The sequence below is a fragment of the Oratosquilla oratoria genome, chromosome 15 (genome assembly GCF_046742065.1).
Source record: "Oratosquilla oratoria isolate Oo_2021 chromosome 15, ASM4674206v1, whole genome shotgun sequence".
Lineage (NCBI taxonomy): Eukaryota > Metazoa > Arthropoda > Malacostraca > Stomatopoda > Squillidae > Oratosquilla > Oratosquilla oratoria.
Window position 1 is genome coordinate 5,156,153 of NC_134791.1, and position 25,000 is coordinate 5,181,152.

At 45.7% G+C, this 25,000-nt stretch overlaps 1 protein-coding gene across 3 annotated transcripts in view; it reads right to left on the reverse strand.

Moving 5' to 3' along the window:
* Rab3 (RAS oncogene family member Rab3) overlaps positions 1 to 25,000 on the reverse strand; it is a 295,748-nt gene that overhangs the window by 99,943 nt on the left and 170,805 nt on the right. For all 3 annotated transcript variants that reach the window (XM_076198483.1, XM_076198484.1, XM_076198485.1), the window contains one exon: positions 24,250 to 24,368. In XM_076198483.1, the coding sequence (XP_076054598.1) occupies positions 24,250 to 24,368 (119 nt within the window). The remainder of the gene's footprint in view (positions 1 to 24,249; positions 24,369 to 25,000) is intronic.

Consider the following 25,000-nt stretch of genomic DNA (forward strand, 5'->3'; position numbering starts at 1 on the left):
CTGAAGGCTACTTGAAGGCCACTGAAGAACTATCTGAAGGCCACTAAAACCTATCTGAGAGCTACTGAAGACCATCTGAAGGTCACTGAAGACTACTTGAAGGCCACTGGTGACTACTTGAAGGCCACTGGATACTACTTGAAAGTCACTGAAGGCTACTTGAAGGCCACTGAAGAACTATCTGAAGGCCACTAAAACCTATCTGAGAGCTACTGAAGACCATCTGAAGGCCACTGGAGACTACTTGAAGGCCACTGAAGACTACTTGAAGGCCACTGAAGACTACTTGAAGGCCACTGAAGACTATCTGAGGGCCACTGGTGACTACTTGAAGGCCACTGGTGACTACTTGAAGGCCACAGAAGACTACTTGAAAGCCACTGAAGACTACTTGAAGGCCACAGAAGACTACTTTAAGGCCACTGAAAACTACTTAAAGGCCACAGAAGACTACTTGAAGGTCACTGGAGACTATTTGAAGACCACTGAAGACTACTTGAAGGCCACTGGTGACTACTTGAAGGCCACAGAAGACTACTTGAAAGCCACTGAAGACTACTTGAAGGCCACAGAAGACTACTTTAAGGCCACTGAAAACTACTTAAAGGCCACAGAAGACTACTTGAAGGTCACTGGAGACTACTTGAAGGCCACTGGAAACTACTTGAAGGCCACTGAAGACTATTTGAAGACCACTGAAGACTACTTGAAGGCCACTGGTAACGATCTGAAGGCCACTGGTGACTACTTGAAGGCCACTGGTGACTACTTGAAGGCCACTGGAGACTACTTGAAGGTCACTGAAGACTACTTGAAGGCCACTGGTGACTACTTGAAGGCCACTGGTGACTACTTGAAGGCCACTGGAGACTACTTGAAGGTCACTGAAGACTACTTGAAGGCCACTGGTGACTACTTGAAGGCCACTGGATACTACTTGAAGGCCACTGGTAACGATCTGAAGGCCACTGGTGACTACTTGAAGGCCACTGGTGACTACTTGAAGGCCACTGGAGACTACTTGAAGGTCACTGAAGACTACTTGAAGGCCACTGGTGACTACTTGAAGGCCACTGGTGACTACTTGAAGGCCACTGGAGACTACTTGAAGGTCACTGAAGACTACTTGAAGGCCACTGGTGACTACTTGAAGGCCACTGGATACTACTTGAAGGCCACTGGTGACTACTTGAAGGCCACTGGTGACGATCTGAAGACTATTTGAAGGTCACTGGAGACTACTTGATGGCCACTGGAGACGACACGAAAGCCACGAGAACCTTTGGCGAAAGCGACAAAAGTCCGAGTTGGGACACGAGAGAGAGCGGCGACTGGGCCAAGGTCACCAGAGGGACCTTGCGAAGGTCATGAGCGCCGGGGGCGAGCGAGCGACAAGGGCCCTTCGGCGCAGGGTGCATTAGGGTCAAGAGGCGAAATCAGGGTGAGGTCGAAGACAAAGACGGCGAAGACGACGAAGACAAAGTCGTGAAAGGATTGCGGGAGGAGGAGGAAGAGGAAGAGGAAGAGGTGGAAGGGAGGAGGAGGAGGGAGGAGGGAGATGAGGAAGCCAAAGAAAAAAAAGGAGGAAGGAATGGAGGTGGAACTGGAAGAGAAGAAGGAGGAGAAAGAAAGGAAGAGAGAGGTAGAGGGAGGGGGAAGAAGAGGTGGGAAGGACAAGGAGGAAGAAGAAGGTAAAAAGATAGAGAAAAGGAAGAATACGTGGAGGAGGAGGAACTGGAAGAGGAGAAGGAGGAGGAGGAGGGAAAGGGAGGAGAAGAAGAAGAAGAAGAAAGAGAGAGAAGAGGAGGAGAAGAAAAGGGAGAAGGAGAGGGAAGAGGAGGAGAAGAAGAAAAGGGAGAAGGAGAGGGAAGAGGAGGGAGAAGGAGAGGGAAGAGGAGGAAGAGGAAGGAAGAAACGATGGTGAAGAACTCTACTATCCTCCTCCTCCTCTTCGGCCTCTGTCGACGAAGGCCAAGACGAAGGCCGCGGAAGACGCGAACTAAGGCCGATGGGTCCCCAGGAAGGACAGCGAAGGTCGCCGATTCTAAAGATAGAGTGGAGGAGGAGGAAGAGGAGGAGGAGGAGGAGGAGGTGTGAGACGCCCTCACGGGGAGTGTGGGAGGTCACTGCGAATATTGACGTTTCGTCCATGAAGTCGATATACCAATAGATACTCCCCCACGTCGGATGGGACTCCCTGATCCTGCCGCCAGGCGATCTTATTCAACTCCTTGGTACTCCCCCTTGGCACTCTCCACTCTCCCTTGGAACGCCTCCACTCCCCCTTGGAACTCCCCCACTCCCCCTTGGCACTCCCCCATTCCCCCTTGGCATTCCCCCACTCCCCCTTGGCACTCTCCCACTCCCCCACTTCCCCTTGGCACTTCCCCACTCCCCCTTGGCACTCCCCCACTCCCCCTTGGCACTCCCCCATTCCCCCTTGGCACTCTCCCACTCCCCCTTGGCACTCCCCCACTCCCTCTTGGCACTCCCCCACTCCCCCTTGGCACTTCCCCTAGGCACTCCCCCACTCCCACTTGGCACTCCCTCGGGAGTTACGAGGTTAAGGGGAACACTCCCCCAGTTGGTCGATATTCCTCCTATATATTTTAGTGTTTATTCTATCTGCCGTCCGGCGATTTTATTTAATTGGGGGGCAAACCCCTTCCCCCCACATTAAGCCCCCTAACCCCCAGCTCCTAGCTACACCCCTCCCCCCACTGTTATAATCCCCCCATTTTCACCTTCCCCCCCTTTAGACACTTCGCTAAGCCCCCCCCCCCCAACCTCAGCGTGCCCGTGCATCCCCGACTCTAACCCGTACTGCGCATGCGTCGGACAATTATTCCCCCCCACATTCCCCCCTTACTCCCCCTTTACTCCCCCCTCTCCCCCCCAACCTTTTCCGTGCATCTGGTTATCTCCTTGTCCAAGAATCATTCAGACTTGTCGCAACCCTAACTACTTCCTCTCCCTCCTCCTCCTCTTCCTCTTCCTCTTCTTCATCATCCTCGCTCGCCTCCTCTTCCTCATCCTCCTCCTCGCTCGCCTCCTCCTCTTCCTCTTCCTCTTCTTCAGCCTCTTCCTCTTCTTCATCCTCCTCCTCGCTCGCCTCCTTCTCCTCCTTCTTTTCCTCCTCCTACTCCTGCTCCTTCGCTTTCCCCTCCTCGCTCTCCTCCTTCTCCTCTTCCTCCTCCTCCTTCCCCTCCTCCTTCTCCTTCGCTTTCTCCTCCTCTTAATCCTTCAGACTCCCGTCAAAACCCTAATTATATCCTCTCCTCCTCCTCCTCTTCTTCTTCTTCTTCTTCCTCGCTCTCCTCCCTCTCTCCCTCCTACTCCTTCTCTTCTTCCTTCTTTTATTCCTCCTCCACCTCCTCCTCCTTCTCCTCCTTCTCTTCCTCCTCCTACTCCCACTTCTTCGCTTTCTCCTCCTCTTAGTACTTCTCTTCTCTCTACTCCAACTCCAACTCCTGCCTCTACCTTCTCGTACTACCTAGTATAGGCCTTATGGTCTCTTGCAGTCTCCTTCATTCTTATGTTTTTATGCCTTTCTCATTTTTTTTCTTTTCTTTTTCCTTTTTCCATATCAACCTCGGAATTATTTTGGTGGGGATTACATAAATTTATAAAATTGTTAGTTTGATTGTTTGTCTTTGCATATGTGCTAGTGTGTGTGTGTGTGTGCGTGTGTGTGAGACAGACAGACAGAGCACAGACTAATACAAAAACAGACGGAAAGAGATAGAGCCAAAGAGACAGACACACATGGCACAGACAGAAACTGACACGAAAACTGACAGAAAGAGATAAAGACATACAGACATACAGACAGACAGACGAAGGGCTCGGTCTGTTTTGCGTGCGTTCCTATGAGCGTCTGTGTCAGGCCTCGAGTCGGCGGAGACCCACACAGACACAATCGCTAATTTTCCTCCAACCTTCGATTAATATCATCCACCTCCAGACCTTTCTCCTCCGTAAAATCATTGTAGCAATTTTTTTTCTTCTTCAAGAAAAATACATTTTTTTTTTTTTTTTTTTTTTTTTTTTTGCGTGCTGGAGGAAAATTAATTTCCTCCAGCATATTAGATTCTTTCCCAAAAACTGTGTGCTGCAAATCTGCTCCAACAGTCGGAGGGAAAATAGACCAATGTGATAACGCTTTTGGCAATATTTCCTTAACGACCCATTTACCCTTTCTCTACATTGAACATTTTAATGATCACATTGCGTAATTCTCCTGTTTTACAAAATGACCACTTAGTGGTCAGCTGTTTTGTAAAATGACCGGATTTTGGAGTTTGCTGTTTTGCAAAATAACCTCTTTTTGGAGTTCGCTGATTTGTAAAATGGCCTGTTTTTGGAGTTCGCTGTTTTGCAAAATAACCGGTTTGTGCAGTCAGCTGTTTTGTAATTTTTTTTTTTAGTTCGCTGTTTTGCAAAATGACCGGTTTGCACAGAGAGCAGTTTTGTACAATATCTGGTTTGCGGAGTCAGCTGTTTTGCGAAATGATTGGTAAAACTTGCTAACACGACTGGTTAGCACAGTCCACCATTATATAATTTGACTTTATTTGTTCCATTGTTCTCCAGTAATAATAATAATAATAATAATAATAATAATAATAATAATGATAATAATAATGATAATAATAATAGTAAAAAAGATAATAATAATGATAGCAGTAATGATAATAATATGATAACAATAATAATAATAGTAACAAATATAATGATAAACAGTAATGATAATGATATGATGATACGGATAATAATAATAATAGTAGTAACAAAGATGATAATAATAATGATAACAGTAATGATGATAATATTAATAATAATTGTAACAAATATAATGATAACAGTAATGATATGTTGATAAGGATAATAATGATGATAGTAATAATAATAATAACAATTATAATAATAATAAGCATAATAATAATAACAATAATAACTAATGATAATGATGAAAATAAAAGTTATCGGTTTTGCACAATCTGTCAAAAAATACGGGTTCGCGCAGGTCAACAGTCTGGAAGTTATCGAATTAGCCCTGAAGCAACCAGCTGCTGCTGCTGCTGCTGGTGCAGCTGGCTCGAAGGAGAGAGAAGACAGGTGCAAGAAACACGAGATAATTCACGCAAAACCAGCTGTTCCTTGAGAAACGACCCTCGACTCTGAGGAGGAGGGTGAGGAGCTCCACCGAGCAACTGACCCCAAATCATTTATCGATAACAAGACGAGAAAAAAAAATAAAGAAATAATTGAATAATGAATATAATAATCAAAGGAAAAAATGCATAATTCATTAAATAGAACAGAAGTTTAGAATAGAAAATAGAAAAATTAATAATTAAATGATGAATTAATTCATTGAATATGAAATAGATTATTCATTAAATAGAATTTTTTTTAGAAAAAACAAGAGCAATATCGTTCCAGTAAAGAAAAACAAATCACTTGACGATAGAAAGAAGAAAACAAAAAAAAACAAAAATTTTAAGATAAATAGAAAATAAAAGACTAATGAAAAGTTTAAGAACAGTCATCCTCAACAAAACAAGAAATAGAAAGAAAAATAAATAAATAAATAAATAAAAAAATAAAAAAAATAATGAAAAAATAACAAAGACCTCCATTGTCTCTCGCTGTGTTGTTCTCCATTACATATTTATCGTAGCTGTCGCCAGATGATTTTATTAATTTGAAGGAAAGAAAGTTTAAATAGGAGCTCCACCCCCCGAAAATCATAAGACCATAAGAATGAAGGAGACTGCAAGAGGCCATAAGGCTTACACTAGGCAGTTCCATGTCCATTATCACCTATCCCCATCCATAAAGCTGTCTCACCTCTTAAAACAACCGATAGTTTCAGCGCTCACTAAATAGTTACTAAGCCAATTCCATTCCTTAACTACCCTATTAGTAAACCAGTTCTTGTCTATTTCCTTCTTAAATCTAAATTTCTCCAGTTTAAATCCATTACTGCGAGTCCTGCCTTGTTGTCTTAATATGATGACCTTATTTGCGTCACCCTTGTTAAAGCCCTTGATCCACTTGAACGCCTCTATTAGGTCACCCCGCACTCTGCGTCTCTCCAGAGAATGTAAATTAAAATATCTAAGCCTTTCCTCGTAAGATAAATTTCTTAATTCGTGTATCATTTTGGTCACTCTTCTCTGTATTAATTCTACTCGAATTCCCAAAAGAGTCCTATAGCTATCGCAAGACGATTTTATTCAGACGAAGGAAGCTTCTGGCAATGAAGAAAGACACAGGTCGGCTGTGTTGTCAGAACGGACCGCCTCCTCTCGAACCCCACCCCAAAAAGCCTCCCTCCCCCCAAAAAGCCTCCCTCCCTCCAAAAAGCCTCCCTCCCTCCAAAAAGACTCCCTCCCTCCAAAAAGCCTCCCTCCCCCCAAAAAGCCTCCCTCCCCCCAAACCCCCCCCCCAAAAAAAAGCCTCCCTCCCCCCAAAAAGCCTCCCCCCCAAAAGCCCCCCACCCGCGCCCCCCAGGACTCTCCTTTGCTCAAACATGAGCAGCGTCCAGCAGCTCAGCTCAGTCGCGGGATTGCGAAGAGCAATCAATAAACATGACCACCACCACCACGTGAGATGGCGGACCCTTCCTCCTCCTCCTCCTCCTCCTCCTCCTCCTCCTCCTCCTCCTCCTCCTCCTCCTCTTCCTTCTCCTCCTTTTTTTCCTCTTTTTCTTTTTTCTTATTTTTCCTCTTCTTCTTTTTCTTTTTCTTGTTCTTCTTCTTATTGTTATTATTGTTATTATCATTATTATTATTATTATTATTATTATTATTATTATCATCATCATTATTATCATTATTACTATTATCAATGTCATTATTATATCATTATATTTTCTCTTTTTCTTCATCTTCCTCCTTCATCCTCTTTTTCCTTTTCAACTTTACTCCTTCCTTCTACCTCCTCCTTTTCCTCCTCCTTCCTACATCCTCTTCCTTCTCTTCCTCATCCACCTCTCTCCCTCACCATCTTTCCTCTTTTTTTTTTCCTCCTCTCTCTTTGTCCTCCCCAACTTCCTCCTCTTCATTCCTCCACTTCCCCTCCCATACTTTTCCCTCTCCTCTTCTTCTCTCTCCTCCTCCTCCTCCCCTTTCTCTTTCTCCTCCTCCTTCTATTCCTTCTCTTATTCTTCCTCCTCATTCCCGTTTTGCTCTTCCTCCTCCTCCTCCTCTTCCTCTTTCTCCTCCTCTTACTCTTTCTCCTCGTTACCTTCTTGCTCTTCCTCCTCCTCCTCCTCCTCCTCCTCTTACTCTTCCTCCTCGTTACCGTCTTGCTCTTCCTCCTCCTCCTCCTCCTCCTTTTACTCTTCCTCATCGTTACCGTCTTGCTCTTCCTCCTCCTCATTTTCCTCCTCTTACTCTTCCTACTCGTTACCGTCTTCCTCATCCTCCTCCTCCTCCTTTTACTCTTCCTCCTCGTTACCGTCTTGCTCTTCCTCCTCCTCATTTTCCTTCTCTTACTCTTCCTCCTTGTTACCGTCTTCCTCCTCCTCCTCCTCCTCCTCCTCCTCCTCCTTTTACTCTTCCTCCTCGTTACCGTCTTGCTCTTCCTCCTCCTCATTTTCTTCTCTTACTCTTCCTCCTTGTTACCGTCTTCCTCTTCCTCCTCCTCCTCCTGTTACTCTTCCACCTCCTCTTCCTCTTCATCTTCGTGCACTCACTTTTACTTCACCTCTCTTTCTCTCTTTCTCTCTTTCTTTTGCATTCTCTTTCTGCCTCCTCTTTATTGTCCTTTTCCTAATTTTGGACTTTCCCAATCCCTCCTCCCTCCACCCCCTCCCCTTTCTCCTCCTCCTCCTCCTCTCCTCTGCCTTCTCCCCTTCTTCCTCTCCTTCCTCTTCCTCCTCCTCTTTTCCTCCTCCTCTTCTTCCTCCTCCTCTTCTTGCTCTACCTCCTATTCCTTCTCCCTTTCTTCCGCTTCTTCCTTCTCCTACTCCTCTTCCTCCAACTTCGCCTCTTCTTCTTCCTCCTCTTTCTTCTTCTCCCCTTCTTCCTCTCCTTCCTCTTCCTCCTCCTCCTCCTCTTCCTCCTTCTCTTCTTCTTCTCCTACCTCCTATTCCTTCTTCTCCCTTTCTTCCTCTCCTTCTTCCTCCTCCTCATCTTCCTACTCCCATTTTTTCATTTTCCTCCTAATCCCTTCTTCTTCTTCCTCCTCTTCTTACTCCTCCTCTTCCTCTTCCTCCTCCTCTCCCTCCTCCTCCTCCTCCACCCCATTCTTGATGCGGGTGGTGGAGATAATGGTTTGGTGGAGATGATGGGAGGAAGAGAAGTTGTAATGGGGGGGAGGGGGGAAGGGCTCCCTGATGGAGATGATGCCAATAAAGGTGGCGCCGTGAGGGAGAGGAGGAGGAAAAGGAGGAGGAGGAGGAAGGTGAGAAGGAAGGAGGAATGAGGGAGGAGGAGGAGGAAAGGAGAGGAGGGGGAAAGTGAGAAGGAAGAGGAAAGGGGAGGCTGGGGGAAGGTGAGAAGAAAAGAGGAGGAGGAGGAAGAGGAAAGGGGAGGAGGGGGAAGGTGAGAAGGGAGGAGGAGGGGGAAGGTGAGAAGAGAGGAGGAGGAGGAGGAGGAGGAGGAGGAGGAAGGGGAGGAGGGGGAAGGTGAGAAGAAAGGGGAGGAGGAGTGGGGAGTTGAGAAGAAAAGAGGAGGAGAGGGAAGGTGAGAAGGGAAGAGGAGGAGGAAGGAGGAAGACGATGGAGTTGCAGAGGTTGTGAGGGAGGGTGAGGAGGAAGAAGAGTGGGGAGGGTGAGAGGGAGAGGGTGATGTGAGAGGAGAGGGAGAGAGAGAGGGGGGGAAGGAGAGTAAGCAAGAGGGAGAGGAAAAAGAGGAAGTGAGAGAGACAGAGAGAGAGAGAGAGAGAGAGAGAGACCCATATTCTTAAACATATATTTGGGTCCCAAAGCCACAAATACGTTTTGACAACAATCGACCTTATGTATAGAGAGAATATGGTTCATAATGGTTTGCGCTGTTTCGGAGCCACACACTGCTGTACAAAAAGCGACCTTGTGTATAAGAGTAATACGGTCGAGAATGGCTTGCGATGAATCGGATATTGCAGTGTTAAGGAATATAGCGAATACTCTACCAGTAGATAGTAGACTTGACTAAACTCCAATTAGCTATACTTACGACAGTTACGGGTAGATTTTGTAGATCAGTTAACAAGCAAGATAACCTTAATTCGAGAACCAGGTTAAATTCTAATCCTTTATTTAATGTTACTATTTTTGCCGTCAGGCGATTTTATTCATCTTCGTGGGACGCCAACGCATTTCGTGAGAGTCACATTGTGCCAACTCCCGGGTTGAAGGGGCCCATGAGAGCGAACCTGCTATTGAGATTTGTCGTGAGAAAGCAGAGTACACAGTGAGATGGGAATTGCCAGTCTGAGGGCAATTGTCCCCGTGAATAGACGACGGAAGGGGCGCACCCGTGAGAAATAACCGTGAGAAGGCTCGTGGTAATCATATGTCCCTGATAAGTTCACAAACCCGTGAGAAATTGCAGTGAGAATATGCACTTAGCCGTGTGAAACTGAAGTGAGAATATATACACAAAGACGTGAGAAATAATAGTGCGGATATTCACAAGTCGGTGAAAAACTCCATTGAGAATATATGCATAAAAGTCGTGAGAATATACGCAAACCCGTGAGAAATTATAGCTTAAATATACACAAAGCCGAGAGAACTAATGTTGTTAATATACACAAACCCGTGAGAAACTCTAGTGAGAATATACGCATCAAAGTCGTGAGAATATACGCAAACCCGTGAGAAATTATAGCTTAAATATACACAAAGCCGAGAGAACTAATGTTGTTACTATACACAAACCCGTGAGAAACTCTAGTGGGAATATACGCATAAAAATCGTGAGAATATATATAAAATCGTGAGAAACAATTGTGCCATATTCATAAGCCTGTGAGAAACTCCTGTGAGAATATACTCATAAAACCCGTGAGAATACACACAAAAACGTGAGAAACAATAGTGTGAATATACACAACCTGATGAGAAAGTGCAGTAAGCACATACACAAACCCGTGAGAAACCGCAGTGAGAATATACACAAAGCCGTGAGAATGAGACACACCACTAAGAGAAAGAAATCGGTGAGAAAGGTTCGAACTTTGAGAAAAGGAGGCAAGACGTCATGAGGAGAAACAAAATTCTAGAAAGCAGTGACGAACTTAGACTAAACTTAGACTAAAAGTTTCACTAAACTATTGACACGTGCATTTAAAACACACACACACACACACACACACACACACACACACACACACACACACACACACACACACACACACACACACACACACGACTCGATGGCGCAGTGGTGGAGTTCCCGGCCGCCACTATGGTGGTCCGGGTTCGAATCCCGCCCAGGGCTGAAATAACTTCAGTATTGCTGCGCTGCGAGTCGTTACTCCAACTCTCGTGGGCCGGGAGTTGGGTGTGTGTGTGCGTGTTAAGGTCACAGCATTACCCAGAGATCGGTCATACGAGGTCTGAGCTCTCATCCGGGAGGTTAATAACTGTAGATCACGAGTCCAACACGTGATCCAAGATAAGGGTGAATCACACACACAGTGGCGCAGTGATAGAATTCCCGGCCGCCACTACGGCGATCCGGGTTCGAATCCCTTCCAGGGCTGAAATAACTTCAGTATCGCTGCGCTGCGAGTCGTTACTCCAAGTCTCGTGGGCGGGTAGTTGAGTGTGTGTGCGTGTAAGGTCACAGTATTACCCATAGATCGGTCATATATGAGCTCTGACCTCTCTTCCGGGAGGATAATAGTTGTCGATCACGAGTCCAACACGTGATCCAAGACCGTGGTGAATTACGCACGCACGCAAAAACACATACATGTACATATTCCTCTTTTTTCTCACTCTTTCTTTTACTCTCTTTTCTCCCTCCTTACACCCTCCTCCTCTCTCTCCCCTTGTCCCTCCTCTGTCCTCTCTTCCCTCTCATTCTCTCTCTCTGTCTCTCTCTCTCCCCCCTCCATCTCTCATTCTCTCTCTCTCACTCTCTCTCTCTCCCTCCCTCCTCTCTCTCTCTCTCTCTCTCTCTCTCTCTCTCTCCCTCTCTCTCATCCCTCCCATCTCTCCCTCTCTCCCAGCTATTCCTCCTTTCCCTCCCTTCATCTCCCTCCGCCCCCACAAAGAAATGAGTTCTTCTGTCCCGGTCATTTCCATCACCTCTTTACATTTCCTCGGTTTTCCTCCTCATTTCCCCCTCATTTCCCTTCGCTTTTCCTCATTTCCGCCTCTCCATCTCTCCCTCATGTTATCGTCATTCTTCTCCCTCATTTCTCTCCCCCCCCCGTCCCCCCTCCCCCTGGTCGCTCACATACGTCGGGTCTTGTCCTCCCCCCCCCTGCCCTTCCCCCTGCCCCTCCTCTCCCCAGCCCCTCCCTCACCCCAGCCCCCTCCTCTCCCCCCGCCCCTCCTCTCCCCCCGCCCCTCCTCCCCCCGCCCCTCCTCACCCCCGCCCTTCCTCACCCCAGCTCCTCCTCTCCCCCTGCCCCTCCTCTACACCTCCTCTCCTCACCCCCGCCCCTCCTCACCCACGCCCCTCCTCTCCCCCACCCCTCCTCACCCTCACCTCTCCTCATCCCTTTCCCCTCCTCCCCGCCCCACCTCTACACCTCCTCTCCTCACCCCAGCCCCTCCTCTCCCTCCGTCCCTCTTCCCCCGCCCTTCCTCACCCCCGTCCCTCCTCACCCCTCACCCTCTCCCCTCCCCTTCCCTCGCCAACGCCAGAATAAAAAAATTGAAGCTCAAGAATCCAATTAAAAGTCCGAATCAATTTGATGACTTTCTTCTTTTAATCTTGCTGCCGCCAGGCGATTTTATTCGGATGAAGGAAAGACAATCCACAAGGAAAGATACTCTCCTCTTCAATTCTGAGTCGTGTCTGAGCTGAATAAAATCGCCTGAGATCTTAACCAGAATAAAATAAATTTGAAAAATGTCGTGAAAAAGGAAAAGTTTTATCGCAGTTGAGAGGAAGAGGAGGTGGAGGAATAGGAGGAGTAGGAGGAAAAGGAGGAGAGACAGGAGACGGAGAAGGAGGCGGAGGAGGATGAGAAGAAGACTATGAGGAGGAGGAAAAGGAGGAGGCGGAGGAGGAAAAGGAGGAGGGGCAGGAGATGAAAAAGGTGGAGGAGGAGGAGGAGGAGAGAGATAGAAGGAGGAGGAGGAGGAGATGGATAGAAGGAGGAGGAGGTAATGGACAGAAAATATTCAGAGAATGAGGAGCGTCATACCCCTGGAGTCGCTCAGCAGCTGCGTGCTTGTGGGGCTGATGGGGGACAGGTACGAACAGTCACCGCTGGGAACTGGATAGAAACGCTGGACTCGCAGGGAAGGCAAGAGGCAGTGCTTCTACCTCTTCCTCCTCCTCCTCCTTCTTTCCCTCCTCTTCCTCCTTCTCTTTTTTTTATACTACGATCACAAGTGCTGAATGATGGTAATTGCCACATTAAGAACGACACTATATCAAAAGAGTCACTAAGACTCTCTCTCTCTCTCTCTCTCTCTCTCTCTCTCTCTCTCTCTCTCTCTCTCTCTCCTTTATTTATCCCTCTCTCTCTCTCTCTCTTGTTCTCTCTTTCTCCCTCTCTCTCTGTCTCTCTCTCTCTCCCTCACTATTTATCCCTCTCTCTCTCTCTCTTTCTCCTTCTCTCTTTCTCTCTGTCTTTCTCTCCCTCTCTCGCTCTCTCTCTCTCTCTCTCTCTCTCTCTCTCTCTCTCTCTCTCTCTCTCTCTCTCTCTCTCTCTCTCTCTCTCTCTCTCTCTCTCTCTCTCTCCCCACGTGGGTTCCTCAACCATACGAGAAGAAGCTTACGGCAGGAGACGCTTACCTATGACCAAGACCACCACCTTTGCCCTTTGTGTTGGGACTCTCAGGAGAAGTAGTGCTTTACCAGTACTTCTGAGAATGGAACTCGGGTCGTCTAAGGTCCGCGGTCCCCATGAATACCGGCCACGGTCACTCAGTGAAGAGGTTGTTTCATGTTGTCTGCAGTGGGTGTTGATGTACTTGGAAGTTAAGGAGGACAGAATTGACAGTTATTTACAGAAAGACAGACAGACAGGCAGGCAGGCCGACAGAAACAAACAGACAGACACAGCCAGATAGACAAAGACAGAGAGAGACAGACATACATTATGGACACAGACATCAAGTCTGTGACAGAATGTACAGACAAACTGCCGACCACGCTGACAGACTACAAGACGATTACCTCAGTGTAGTGACACTAGAAAATGATGTCACTAGGACATGTGAACTGACAGCTCGTCTGACAGGTGGACTGATAAGACAGACAGACAGACAGACAGACAGAAGTCCGAATTACCCATCAGAGATTGTGATGCAGAGGACAAAATAATAAGAGGAAGAAAAAGAAGAAGAGGAAGAGGAGGGATATAGAGGAGGAGGAGGAGGTGAGGAGGAAGACGAATAAAAGAAAGGGAGAGAGGAAGAAGGCGGAGAATATGAGGAGGAAAAGATGGAAGATGTAAGAAATGAAGAAAAATAGACTAATAATGATGATGATGATGATGACAACAATGATGACGACAATATTGGTGACTACAATGATAACTACAACAACAATGATGATGGTGATGATGACAACAACAATGATGACGACAACATTGATGACTACAATGATAACTACAACAACAAAATGATGATGATGGTGATAATGATGATGATGATGACAATGATAGTAATGATAACAATGAAAACAACAATGATGACGCCAACAACAATGATAATGATGAAAACTATGATAATGTCTTGAACAATAACGCAGTCGACGAAGACGAAAGAAAAAAACATAAAACAAAACAAAAATCAAAGAGAAATCCTTGAAGAATAATAAAAAAAAAAAAAAACGTGAGAAATCCTTCCGAAAGCCTTTGAGAAGTCTCGCTAAAAGAAAGACTGGCAGTATCGGAGCGGAATGTCTGACCTCAGGCAAAAAAAAAAAAAAAAAAAAAAAAAAAGAGAGAGAGAGAGAGAGAGAGAGAGAGAGGAGGAAACGATGAAGGAGGACCCGGGAGAAACGCTGAAGAAGGCGAAGACGGTGGGGAAGGCGACGTCAGTTGTGGAAGAAAACGGGGGAAGGGGTCAGAACGTGAGAGAATAGAAAATGAGAATTAGTTTGGGTTGGTTTGGGCTAAGTTGGGTTGGAATGGGCTGGGTTGGACTGACCTGGGCTTAGTTGGGCTAGGTTGGGTTGGGTTGTGCTGTGCTGGGGTTGGATTGGATACTAAGGCTCTCTCTCTCTCTCTCTCTCTCTCTCTCTCTCTCTCTCTCGCTAGGTTGGGTTGGGCTGTGCTGTACTTGGGTAGGGTTGGACTGTGCTGGGGTTGGGTTGGATTGATCAGGGCTTAGAAGGGCTGTGCTGGGTTGGGTTGGATTGACCTGGGCTTCGTTGGGCTAAGCTAGGCTGGGTTGAGTTGATAGGGCTGGCTTGGGTTTGGATTCGGGCTTGGGTTGGGTTGGGTCAAATTAAAAAAAGATACAAAAGAAGAAAACAACTCTGAACGAATTAATTGAATTAAACATTAACCCAAAGGGTAGACAGAGGAGAGAGGGAGGGAGGGGTATGGAGTGAGTGAGGGGTATGGAGGGAGTGAGTGAGAGAGGGGTATGGAGTGAGGGAAGGAGGGGTATGGAGTGAGGGAAGGAGAGGTATGGAGTGAGAGAGGGAGGGATATGGAGTGAGGGAGAGAGGGGTATGGAGTGAGGGAGAAAGTGGTCTGGAGTGAGAGAGGGAGGGAGTGGTATGGAGTGAGGGAAGGAGGGGTATGGAGGGAGGGAGGGAGGGGTATGGAGTGAGGGAGGGAGGGAAGGAGGGGTATGGAGTGAGGGAGGGAGGGAAAGAAGGGTCCTCTGGTTGAATAAAATCGCACGACGGCAGCTGTGGGAACCGCGTGTTAGATTGATTTACTGAAAGTTTCGTCCGCCAAGTTGATGCAACTTGGTCGCCAAGTCGAACACAGTTGGCGACAACTTCGTCGAAACCAACATTGGAGACGAAACTATGACGTGGTGCAAAAGGGATGACGTCATTGAAAAAGTTATGACGTCATAAAGAAGTGTCATGCAAAAAAATAAGGCGACACAAATTGACGGTGTTATGTAAAAAAATGATGACGTCATAGATTGACGGAGTCATATAAAATGATGACGTAATAAAAGGGTGGTGTCATGTAAAACTATGACGTCATGAACTCTGGTACCCTGCAAAATAATGACGTCTTAAAGGGGCGATGTTATGCCAAAAAATTATGACGTCATGATTGGGTTGACGTCATGAGACGGGAAAATGTGGTGACGTCATAGAAAGGAAAATACGCCATAACAATTTCAAGATGAAGTCAATAAAAGGGGTGAAGCGGTGTCGTCACCGATGAAGATAAAGAATGACGTCATATACAGAGAAAATCAATGACGTCGTCAAGTGGAAAAATAAAAACTATAGTTATACGGTTACGAAAGAGTGAGAGATATAGACAGAGAAAGAGACAGAGACAGGCAGTGAGAAACACAGATAAAGAGAGAGAATGAGAGAGAGAGACCGCGAGAAACAGAGAAAGAGAGAGAGAGAGAGAGAGACAGATAAAGAGAGAGAGAGAGTAACAGAGAGCGAGATAGACAGAGAAAGAGATCAAGAAAGAGAGTGGAAAGAACGCCAGCTAGGTCAATCTCCCATTTCTTCCGGGCGTATGTGGCAGCGAACGGAGGAGTGTGTAAGAAGATGGAAAAAAGGAGTGAATAAGACGGGAAGACCATCTGAATACTGATGGGGAACACCCAATTGTAAGAGGAGGGGAAAGAGGAGGAGAAGGAGGAGGGGAGGGGGAGGAGGGGGAGTGGTGGAAGCAAGGGGGGGTTTTAATGTTGGGAGCTAAGTGGGACTAAAAGTTTGAGCAAGGGAGATGAAGATTACTCCTCTCTCTCTCTCTCTCTCTCTCTCTCTCTCTCTCTCTCTCTCTCTCTCTCTCTCTCTCTACGTTCTCTCTCTCCTCTCTGTCTCTCTCCCCTCTCTCTCCTCTTCTTTCTCTCTCTATCTTTCTTTCTCCCTCCCTCCCTCTCTCTTTCTCGCTCCTCTTCTTTCTCTCTCTCTCCCCTCTTCTCTATCTCCCTCTTTCTATATATATATATATATATATATATATATATATATATATATATATATATATATATATATATATCCCTCTCTCTCTCTCTCTCTCTCTCTCTCTCTCTCTCTCTCTCTCTCTCTCTCTCTCTCTGTCTTACTATCTTGATTATTGTCAACATTACTGCAAATTACCATCACTATTATCTATTAGTGTTATTCTCATTGTCCTCATCATCGCCATAATTACTCTCAGTCTTATAATGGTTATCAAGGAATTGGAAGGAAAAGGACGTCGAGTAGGGCGAGGAGGAGGAGGAGGAGGAGGAGAAGAAGAAGGAGGAGGAGGAAGAGGAGAAAGCAGAGGAGTAGGAGTAGAAGATGAAGGGGGAGGAGGAGGAGGAGGAGAAGAAGAAGGAGGAGGAGGAAGAGGAGAAAGCAGAGGAGTAGGAGTAGAAGATGAAGGGGGAGGAGGAGGAGAAGAAGGAGAAAGAGGAGAAGGAGGAGGAGAAAGTGGAAGAATAGAAGATGAAGGGGGTGGAGGAGAGGAGTAAGAGGAGGAGAAAGCAGAAGAATAAGAGTAGAAGATGAAGGGGAGGAGGAGGAGAAGGAGGAAGAGGAGAAGGAGGAGAAAGTGGAAGAATAGAAGGTGAAGAGGGAGGAGGAGGAGGAGGAGGAAATGAAGAGCAATAAAGACAACAAAAACAACAACAATAGGAAACACCAAAACGACAAAATAGAAAATGCCGAACGACTCTGAAAAAAAATAAAACAAGATGACGACAAAGACAACGACGAAGACGAAGACAACGACGAAGACAACGAAGATGAAGACAACGAAGACGAAGACAACGACGACGAAGACAACGACGACGAAGACAACGACGACGAAGACAAAGACAACGAACACGAAGACAACGAACACGAAGACAACGAAGACAAAGACAAAGACAACGACGACGAAGACAACGACGACGAAGACAACGACGAAGAAAACGACGACGATCCCCTGCCCGACCTCGCGCCAACAAGTCTGTAGGTCAGTCGGTCAGTCAGTCGGTCGGTCAAGCATCACCTTTCTTCACTGACTTCATCGCGGATTGAAATGCAACTGAATGGAAGAAAACGGAGAGTGAGACAGAAAACGGGGAGAGGGCGTGACGAGAATGAGATTAGACATAACGTGGGGGAGGAAATGCTTTTAAGAAACGCCCCCCCCCCCGGCTCGGTTGATTAAAATCGCCTGGCGACTTCAGGGATAAAAACAACACTTTTATGCAGACATAAAACCATACACACCAATGTATGCACACGCATGTGTGTGTGTGTATGATTCACCATGGTCTTGGATCACGTGTTAGACTCGTGATCGACACCTATTTCCCTCCCGGAAGAGAGCTCAGAGCTCATATATGACCGACCTATGGGTAATGCTATGACCTTACACGCACACACACACACACCCAACTCCCCGCCCACGAGAGTTGGAGTAACGACCCGCAGCGCAGCGATACTGAAATTATTTCAGCCCTGGGTAGGATTCGAATCCAGACCACCGTAGTGACAGTCGGGAACTACCAAACGTGTGTGTGTGTGTGTGTGTGTGTATGTATGCACACACATCCACATTCTTATGTATGTATACACATTCACATTCTTTGCTTCCTGTAGCACTCTCCCACTATCTCTTCCACCCTCTTCGCCCCCTCTTCCCCTCCCCCTCTTCCCCCCTCCCTCTTCCCCCTACCCCTGGATCCCCCCCTACCCCCGGGGGGGGGGCCTTACAGCCGCATTCGGAACTTTGAGAATCGTATCGTCCATTCGAGACGCGGCTCGTGACTTGTGAGGTTTCGAAGCGGATCCGAATATGGTTCACGAATCTATTCGGAACCGGATCAAACACACACACACACACACACACACACACACACACACACACACACACACACACACACACGCACACACACAAACACTCATATACATACACACATACAAACATACGTGCACACACACACACATACACAAACACACACACAAGCATACGCACATAAACACACACATATACACACATACACATACACACACACATGCACACATACAGCCACCACTTCCAATTCCACAACACTTCACCACCACTAACACCACTTTCATCTACGCCTTCATCACCACACTCACCACTTTCAATTCCACAACTACCAATACGACTACCACTATCACTATCACCACCCAACAACACTTGCACCAATACCACTTGCACCAGCACCACATCCGCACCCAACACCATTTCAAACACCACCACCACACCCACGACTACCACTATCATTATCACTATCCACCAACACTTGCACCAACACCTCTTGCACCACCAACACCTCTTGCACCACCACACCCAACACCATTTTACCCAACACCACCATACCCACCATCACCGCACCCACGGCTACCACTATCACCATCACTACCCACCAACATTTGCACCACCACCACATTCACACCCAACACCATGACATCCACCATACATACACACTTCCACCACCACGCCCACCACCACCACCACCACGCCCACCACCACGCCCACTACCACCACATCCACCATCACTACTTGCACCACCACCACATCCACACCCAACACCATTTCACCCAACACCACCCACACACACTCCCACCACCACCTCCACTCCCCCGTCCTCACCGACGTCTGGCCGTCGGGGAAGGGAGTGGGTGGGAGTGTGTGTGTGGGAGGGGGGGAGTAGGAGTGGCCTTGTTTCCGGAAAGTATTTTTTCGACTTTGAAATGAAGTTCTTGTCTTCCGGACATTTCTGTCGTTTCTCCTTTCCTCGACGCCGCCGGAGTCTGAATATTCGGAATTTCCGTTTTTCGGCACCGGAAGCGTTCCGAAGAGAAGAAAAAGTAATCGTTATTCTTTTTTTCCATTTTTTATATATATATTTTTTATTTTATCTTATTTCATTTCATTTTATTTTACTTTATTTATCTTTATTTATTCATTAATTTATTTTTAGGAGTCCAGAAACAGAGGGGCATCCCCGCCTTTTTCTGCACACACACACACACACACACACACACACACACACACACACACACACACACACACATATATATATATATATATATATATATATATATATATATATATATATATATACATGCTTAACTCGATACCAGTAAAAGTGGCGGTGATGCCCCTCTGTTTCTAGACACTTCATTCAATCTTGTTTTACCTAAACGTCTTGTGGGTCCTTAAAGGTCTCTAGGTGTCCCTCAGAGATTCTAACTTGGTCCCTGGACCCAAAACCAGTGAGCAGAATCCAGACGAATTCATTCAGTACTGAAACGACCTCCAAGATGCTGTAATGGCTGCCATTTATTTTATATTTTTTGTTTATTTGTTTGTTATTATTTGTCTGTTTATTACTATTAGCTTGATTTTTATTTAATTATTGGTTATATGTCAATTCATTATTATTTACTATTTACATGTTTGTTTACTATATAACTATACCTATGCATTTATTTATTTATTTTATTTATTATTATTTATATTATTATATTTTCTATTTATTTCTGTTTATCATTATTTTAATTTTTTCGCATCCGACCTAGTTATGGACCAAAAGGTCTCCTGTCGGCATGTTCCGCCTTTGTAATCCCTTATAAGGAATACGCATATGGCAACACTGCGTATCGAGTCATCCCTAATCCCAATCCCTAATCCCACTCTTATACTCATAAGTAATCCCACATTTTCTTTAAAAACAAATCCCACTAAATCCCTTCTTTTTCATAACCCCCCTCCCCCTCACTCCCACTCTCGTCACTCCCCTTCTTTCTCCCACTTCCCGTTTTCTTTAACCCAACTCGGTCCCTCGTCCCGCTTTGGCCCCCCCCCCGACAGTAATCCCCCACTAGCATTGAAATCCCCCCATTCCCCCAACCAAATCCCCCCATTCCCCAACCCCCCGATTTGCTCTCTCTCTCTTTCTCTCTCTCTCTCTTTCTCTCTCTCTCTCTCTTTCTCTCTCTCTCCTCCCTCTCTTCCTCTTCATACCCCTTCTCCTCCTCTTCCTTTTCCTACCTTCTCCTCTTCTTACTCCTCGTCCTCCTCCTTCTCCTCCACCTCTCCCTCCCCTCCCCTCCTCCTTTCCCTCTCCCCCTCCCTTTCCATCCTCCTCTTCCTTCCCTCCTCCTCCTCCTTCCCTCCTCCTCCTCCTCCTCCTCCTCCTCCTCCTCCTCCTCCTTGGCCAGTGTTAATGCCCTCCCAATGTCTCAGCCCTTTCAGCTTGTGTCCTGAAAACTTCTGAAGGAGGAGGAGGGGGAGGTGGTGGAGGAGGAGTAGGAGAAGGGGAGGAGGAGGAGGAGGAGGAGTGGAGTATCGCCCGATTCTCGTCCCCTCGGGTTATCTTTCGAATCCTAAACTCGACCCAACTCAGTCCTTTTCTCATTTTCCAATATTAATCTTTTGAACTCATTGATCTATTTAATCTAATTTTTCATTTTCATTTATGACAAACTATTTTTCCACTCCCTTTCAATCATTTAATTAGTTATTAAATTTACTTTTTTAATTTTTTTTAATTTATTTATTTGTTCATCTATCTAATCTATTCGTCTATTGAACCCGTTCCACTGTTTATCTTTTTTTTTTTTTTGTCAAAATATTTTCCATACTCCCTTTCAATAATTTAATTAATTATTAATTTTACTTTCTTAATTATTTTTTATATTTATTTATTCAATTGTTTAGCAATTATGTGTTTGTTTTGTTTTTCCTTTTGATAATCCGTAACTGAATCGTTTATTACATCGAGAAGAATGGAGATAATTCTTCCTTTAATAATTAATAAAACTTGCTTTAAAATAATTACCAAAAAATAATTAATAAATAAATAAATAAATACACTGCCAACAGAGAAAAACGGAAACAGAATTTTAAAATGGTGAAAGAATTTTGACAGCCAAGAGGACAAAGAAGTTCCTTCCTCCGTTTTCTGTGCCTCCCGTTTTCTCCCTTTTCCGCGTTCCGTTTTCTGTTCACCCAGCCCCGACCTCCTCCTCCCTCCCACCCCGTCCCCTCCGGCACTTCCTCAATGTGGTTCATGGTGCCACGGCCTCTGACGTCATGACCTGATAAGTGATGACGACGCTATCGCCATTTCCAGTGACCTTAGGTCAGGTAAGGTCATTTTAATGTCAGGTCGCGCGATATCCCAGTGGATACCGTGTCGACAGGCGGGGAGGGAACCCCCCCCCCCCCAAAAAAAAAAAAAAAAAAAAAAAAAAAAAAAAAAAAAAAAAAAAAAAAAAAAAAAAAAAAAAAAAAAAAAAAAGCAGCCGCTTCCGCAAACTGACAGGGCTGTGCTATACTAGGGGTTTCTCACTTCCCACTGCGTGAGTTAAATAGATTTGGTATTGCGTGATTTAGTATTGTCAAGTGTTGGTTGGGATTTGTAGAACTCCGCCATGCAGATGGCGGTTGTGATAAAAAATGGCGGTTTGTTTGCACAGCAACGGCGATATTCTCGTCTTAAATTACCCATGACCTCTCCGGAAGTCTTTTGTTAAATTTCTTGATTTGACCTAAGGTCATTTGCACGTTCGCAGTCGCCTGGTAAAACGAGATTTAACAACCTCCGTAATTAAAAAATTTACGGTTACGTACTACACAAAGTTCTCTCTAATATTTGGAATTTCTATCAATATATCCAAAATTCGGAATAATTCCGAATATTGGAGAAAGATTTACGAATTTAGGGAAGAACACGCGCCTCCTGCAGAGGTATATCGACGTGATTCCACGTATCGGAGACAGGAGAGACTCCGGCCTGAAAGGGACCTTGATGGACCGAGACCCACACCAGGCTGAACTCCCTCCTCATCGCCGACCCTTTACCCAATCCCAGATACAAAACAAAAATATAATTTATAGAATGAGATTATTACACCAGGAGGAGCCAAACAGTCGTGGAAGACATTTGCGTAAAGACAAACCGGGCAAGTGAGTCACAGGTACCCAGTGGGGGATTGAACTCGGACCTCTGAAATCATGAGAGTTTTGAAGTCCATCGTAAGATGAAGCGAGGTTTTCCATGCCCCGTGCGAGGCTATATTTCATCCCGCGCGAGGCTATGTTTCAATCCGTGTGAGGCTAGATACAGCCCCGTGCGAGGCTAGATCCCATCCCGTGCGAGGCTAGTTCCCACCAACCTGTGTGAGGCTAGCTCCCACAACCCCGTGCGAGGCTAGTTCCTACAACCCCGTCCGAGGCTATTTCCCACCACCCCGTGCGAGGCTAGTTCCTACTGTTTCTACTGTCCCGTGCGAGGCTAGTTCCTACTGTCCCATGCGAGGCTGGTTATTACAATCCTGTCCACGGCTAGTTTCTACAACCCTGTGCAAGGCTAGTTCCCACCACCCCGTCCGAGGCTAGTTCCTACAACCCTGTGCGAGGCTAGTTTCTACTCTCCTGTGCGAGGCTAGTTACTACAACCCCGTGCGAGGCTAGATCCTAGAACCCCGTGTGAGGCTAGTTCCTACCGTCCCGTGCGAAGCTAGTTCCTACTGTCCCGTGCATTGTCCAGGTTCTCTGAACGCTACGGCCACAGTTAAGCGCATCCGGGCTTAGACTCCTTATTAGATATTCACTGACATCGAGAACAGAAAGCTAACGGTTGTGTATGAAAATATGAAAGAATATATTTTTGAGATGAGAAACTCTCACTCCAAATTGGTCTTCTTCCGTCCGTTCCTTCTCTCTCTCTCTCTCTCTCTCTCTCTCTCTCTCTTTCTCTCTCTCTCTAACTCTCTCTTTCCTATAGAGTCTTGGCAGAGAAACCATCTTCTAATCAGCAAATGGTCTGACCACTTGGTACCAGTGTGTCTCAACCCCAAAGCTTATTATGCGCAGAGAATAGGGGGACTTCGAGCCCACTGTTCGGATTTTTTCTTCTCCTTCACTCCCTCCCTCACTCCTCCCTCCTCCCTCGCTCCTCCTCCTTCCTCCTTCCTGTCCCCTCCACATTTTTCCAATACCGTGAACCTCCACTTCCTCCATCTTCACAAGCTTTCTTTTCGTTTAGCCTCCGTCCTCATTTCCTCTCCTTTCCTCCAATTTTTTCCCTCAAGGATTTGAGAACAAATGAGGTTTCTCTCTCTCTCTCTCTTTCTCTCTCTCTCTCTTTCTCTTTCTCTCTCTCTCTTTCTCTCAAAGGATTATAAAGAAAGAACATGCCGGCAGGAGACCTTTTGGTCCATAACTAGGTCACTCTCTTTCCTTTTGCCTGTGCAGAGAGAGAGAGAGAGAGAGATGGCGTGCGTGATCAGCATGCAAAGCCGTGACGTTAACTTAACTGGCTCCGACCAGTGACGTTAACTTAACTGGCCCCCAAGATAAGCCAACACACGAAAATAAATATTAAAACGTTTAAATGTATAACGAAGAGAAATGATGTCCATTTTCATGAATAAATACTCGCACTCAGTTAAGCTCCCGAGGCCACGCGTCGTCAACTGTGTATTGGACCACGTGCTGGGCTCGTGATCGACAGCTACTACTAGCTCAACACAACCGGACACGATAAGAATTACTTGGTGCTTTGCCACAACGAGATTTGGCGGAGAAACAACTTCGCCAACCGTGTAGTTAATGAATGGAATAAACTTCCTGCAGAAACAGTGCAATGTAGTTCAGTTCGAAGCTTTAAGATTCGTTTACATTAATACCTAAGCAAGATGCTGTAATGCCTGCCATTTATTTTATATTATTTTTTTTATTTGTTTATTCGAGGAAGAAAGCAGACCGGATTAAGCGGAAGCCAACCTACGAAAAAATCGACGAAGAAAACGAAGCGCTCAGACATAACTACAGAAAAAAAATGCATACTTCTTTGGCGAAGGAACGGGAAGGGAAACATGGAACCCAACCCACGAATAAAAGAAAATAAATCCAAAAATCTTCAGACAAAAAAAAAAAAAAATTCCAAAAATCTTCAGTCAAAAAAAAAAAAAAAAAAAAAAAAGTTGGGGGGGTACTCACCAATCCTGTACGCTGTTGAAAGATTCTTCATTGGTGACGTCATACATTAGGATGAAGCCCATGGCGCCTCTGTAGTAGGCCGTCGTGATGGTCCGGTACCTCTCCTGGCCAGCTGTGTCCTGTGGCGGAGAGGCAGAGAGGTAGAGACAAGAGGCAGAGAGAACATCAAAGGGCCACAGTCTCTGATCTATGTATCTGCTGTGTGTGTGTGTGTTCGTGTGTTCGTGTGTATGTGTGTGTGTGTGTGTGTGCGTGTCTAAAAGACATTACACCTTTAAACAACTTATTTTCTCACAGCTGATTTCAAACACAAGTACATATATATATATATATATATATATATATATATATATATATATATATATATATATATATATATATATATTACGGCGTAAGAAGGGGACGACCCTCGTCTGAACGAAATCTCCTTGGAGCGGGACCCCATTTAGGCCAAACCCCGACACCTGATTATGTAGTAAGAACGTAAATATGGAAGGGGCTGCAAGAGACCTTAAGGCCTACACCAGTAATAGATTCGCAAAGCGGCACCGCCCGTGGAAATCCATTAAATACGCCATTGTAATCCATGGCTTATTCCCTTCCGTGCCGGGTGTTCCTTTTTCTTTTTATTAAAAATGCCGTCAGGCGATTTAATTCACGTGTGCCCTTGGAAAAGGATTCAGGAAAAATAAATATAAAAAATATGTATGAAATATAACTTATAGAATATATAGAAAAAGATGAATTATAT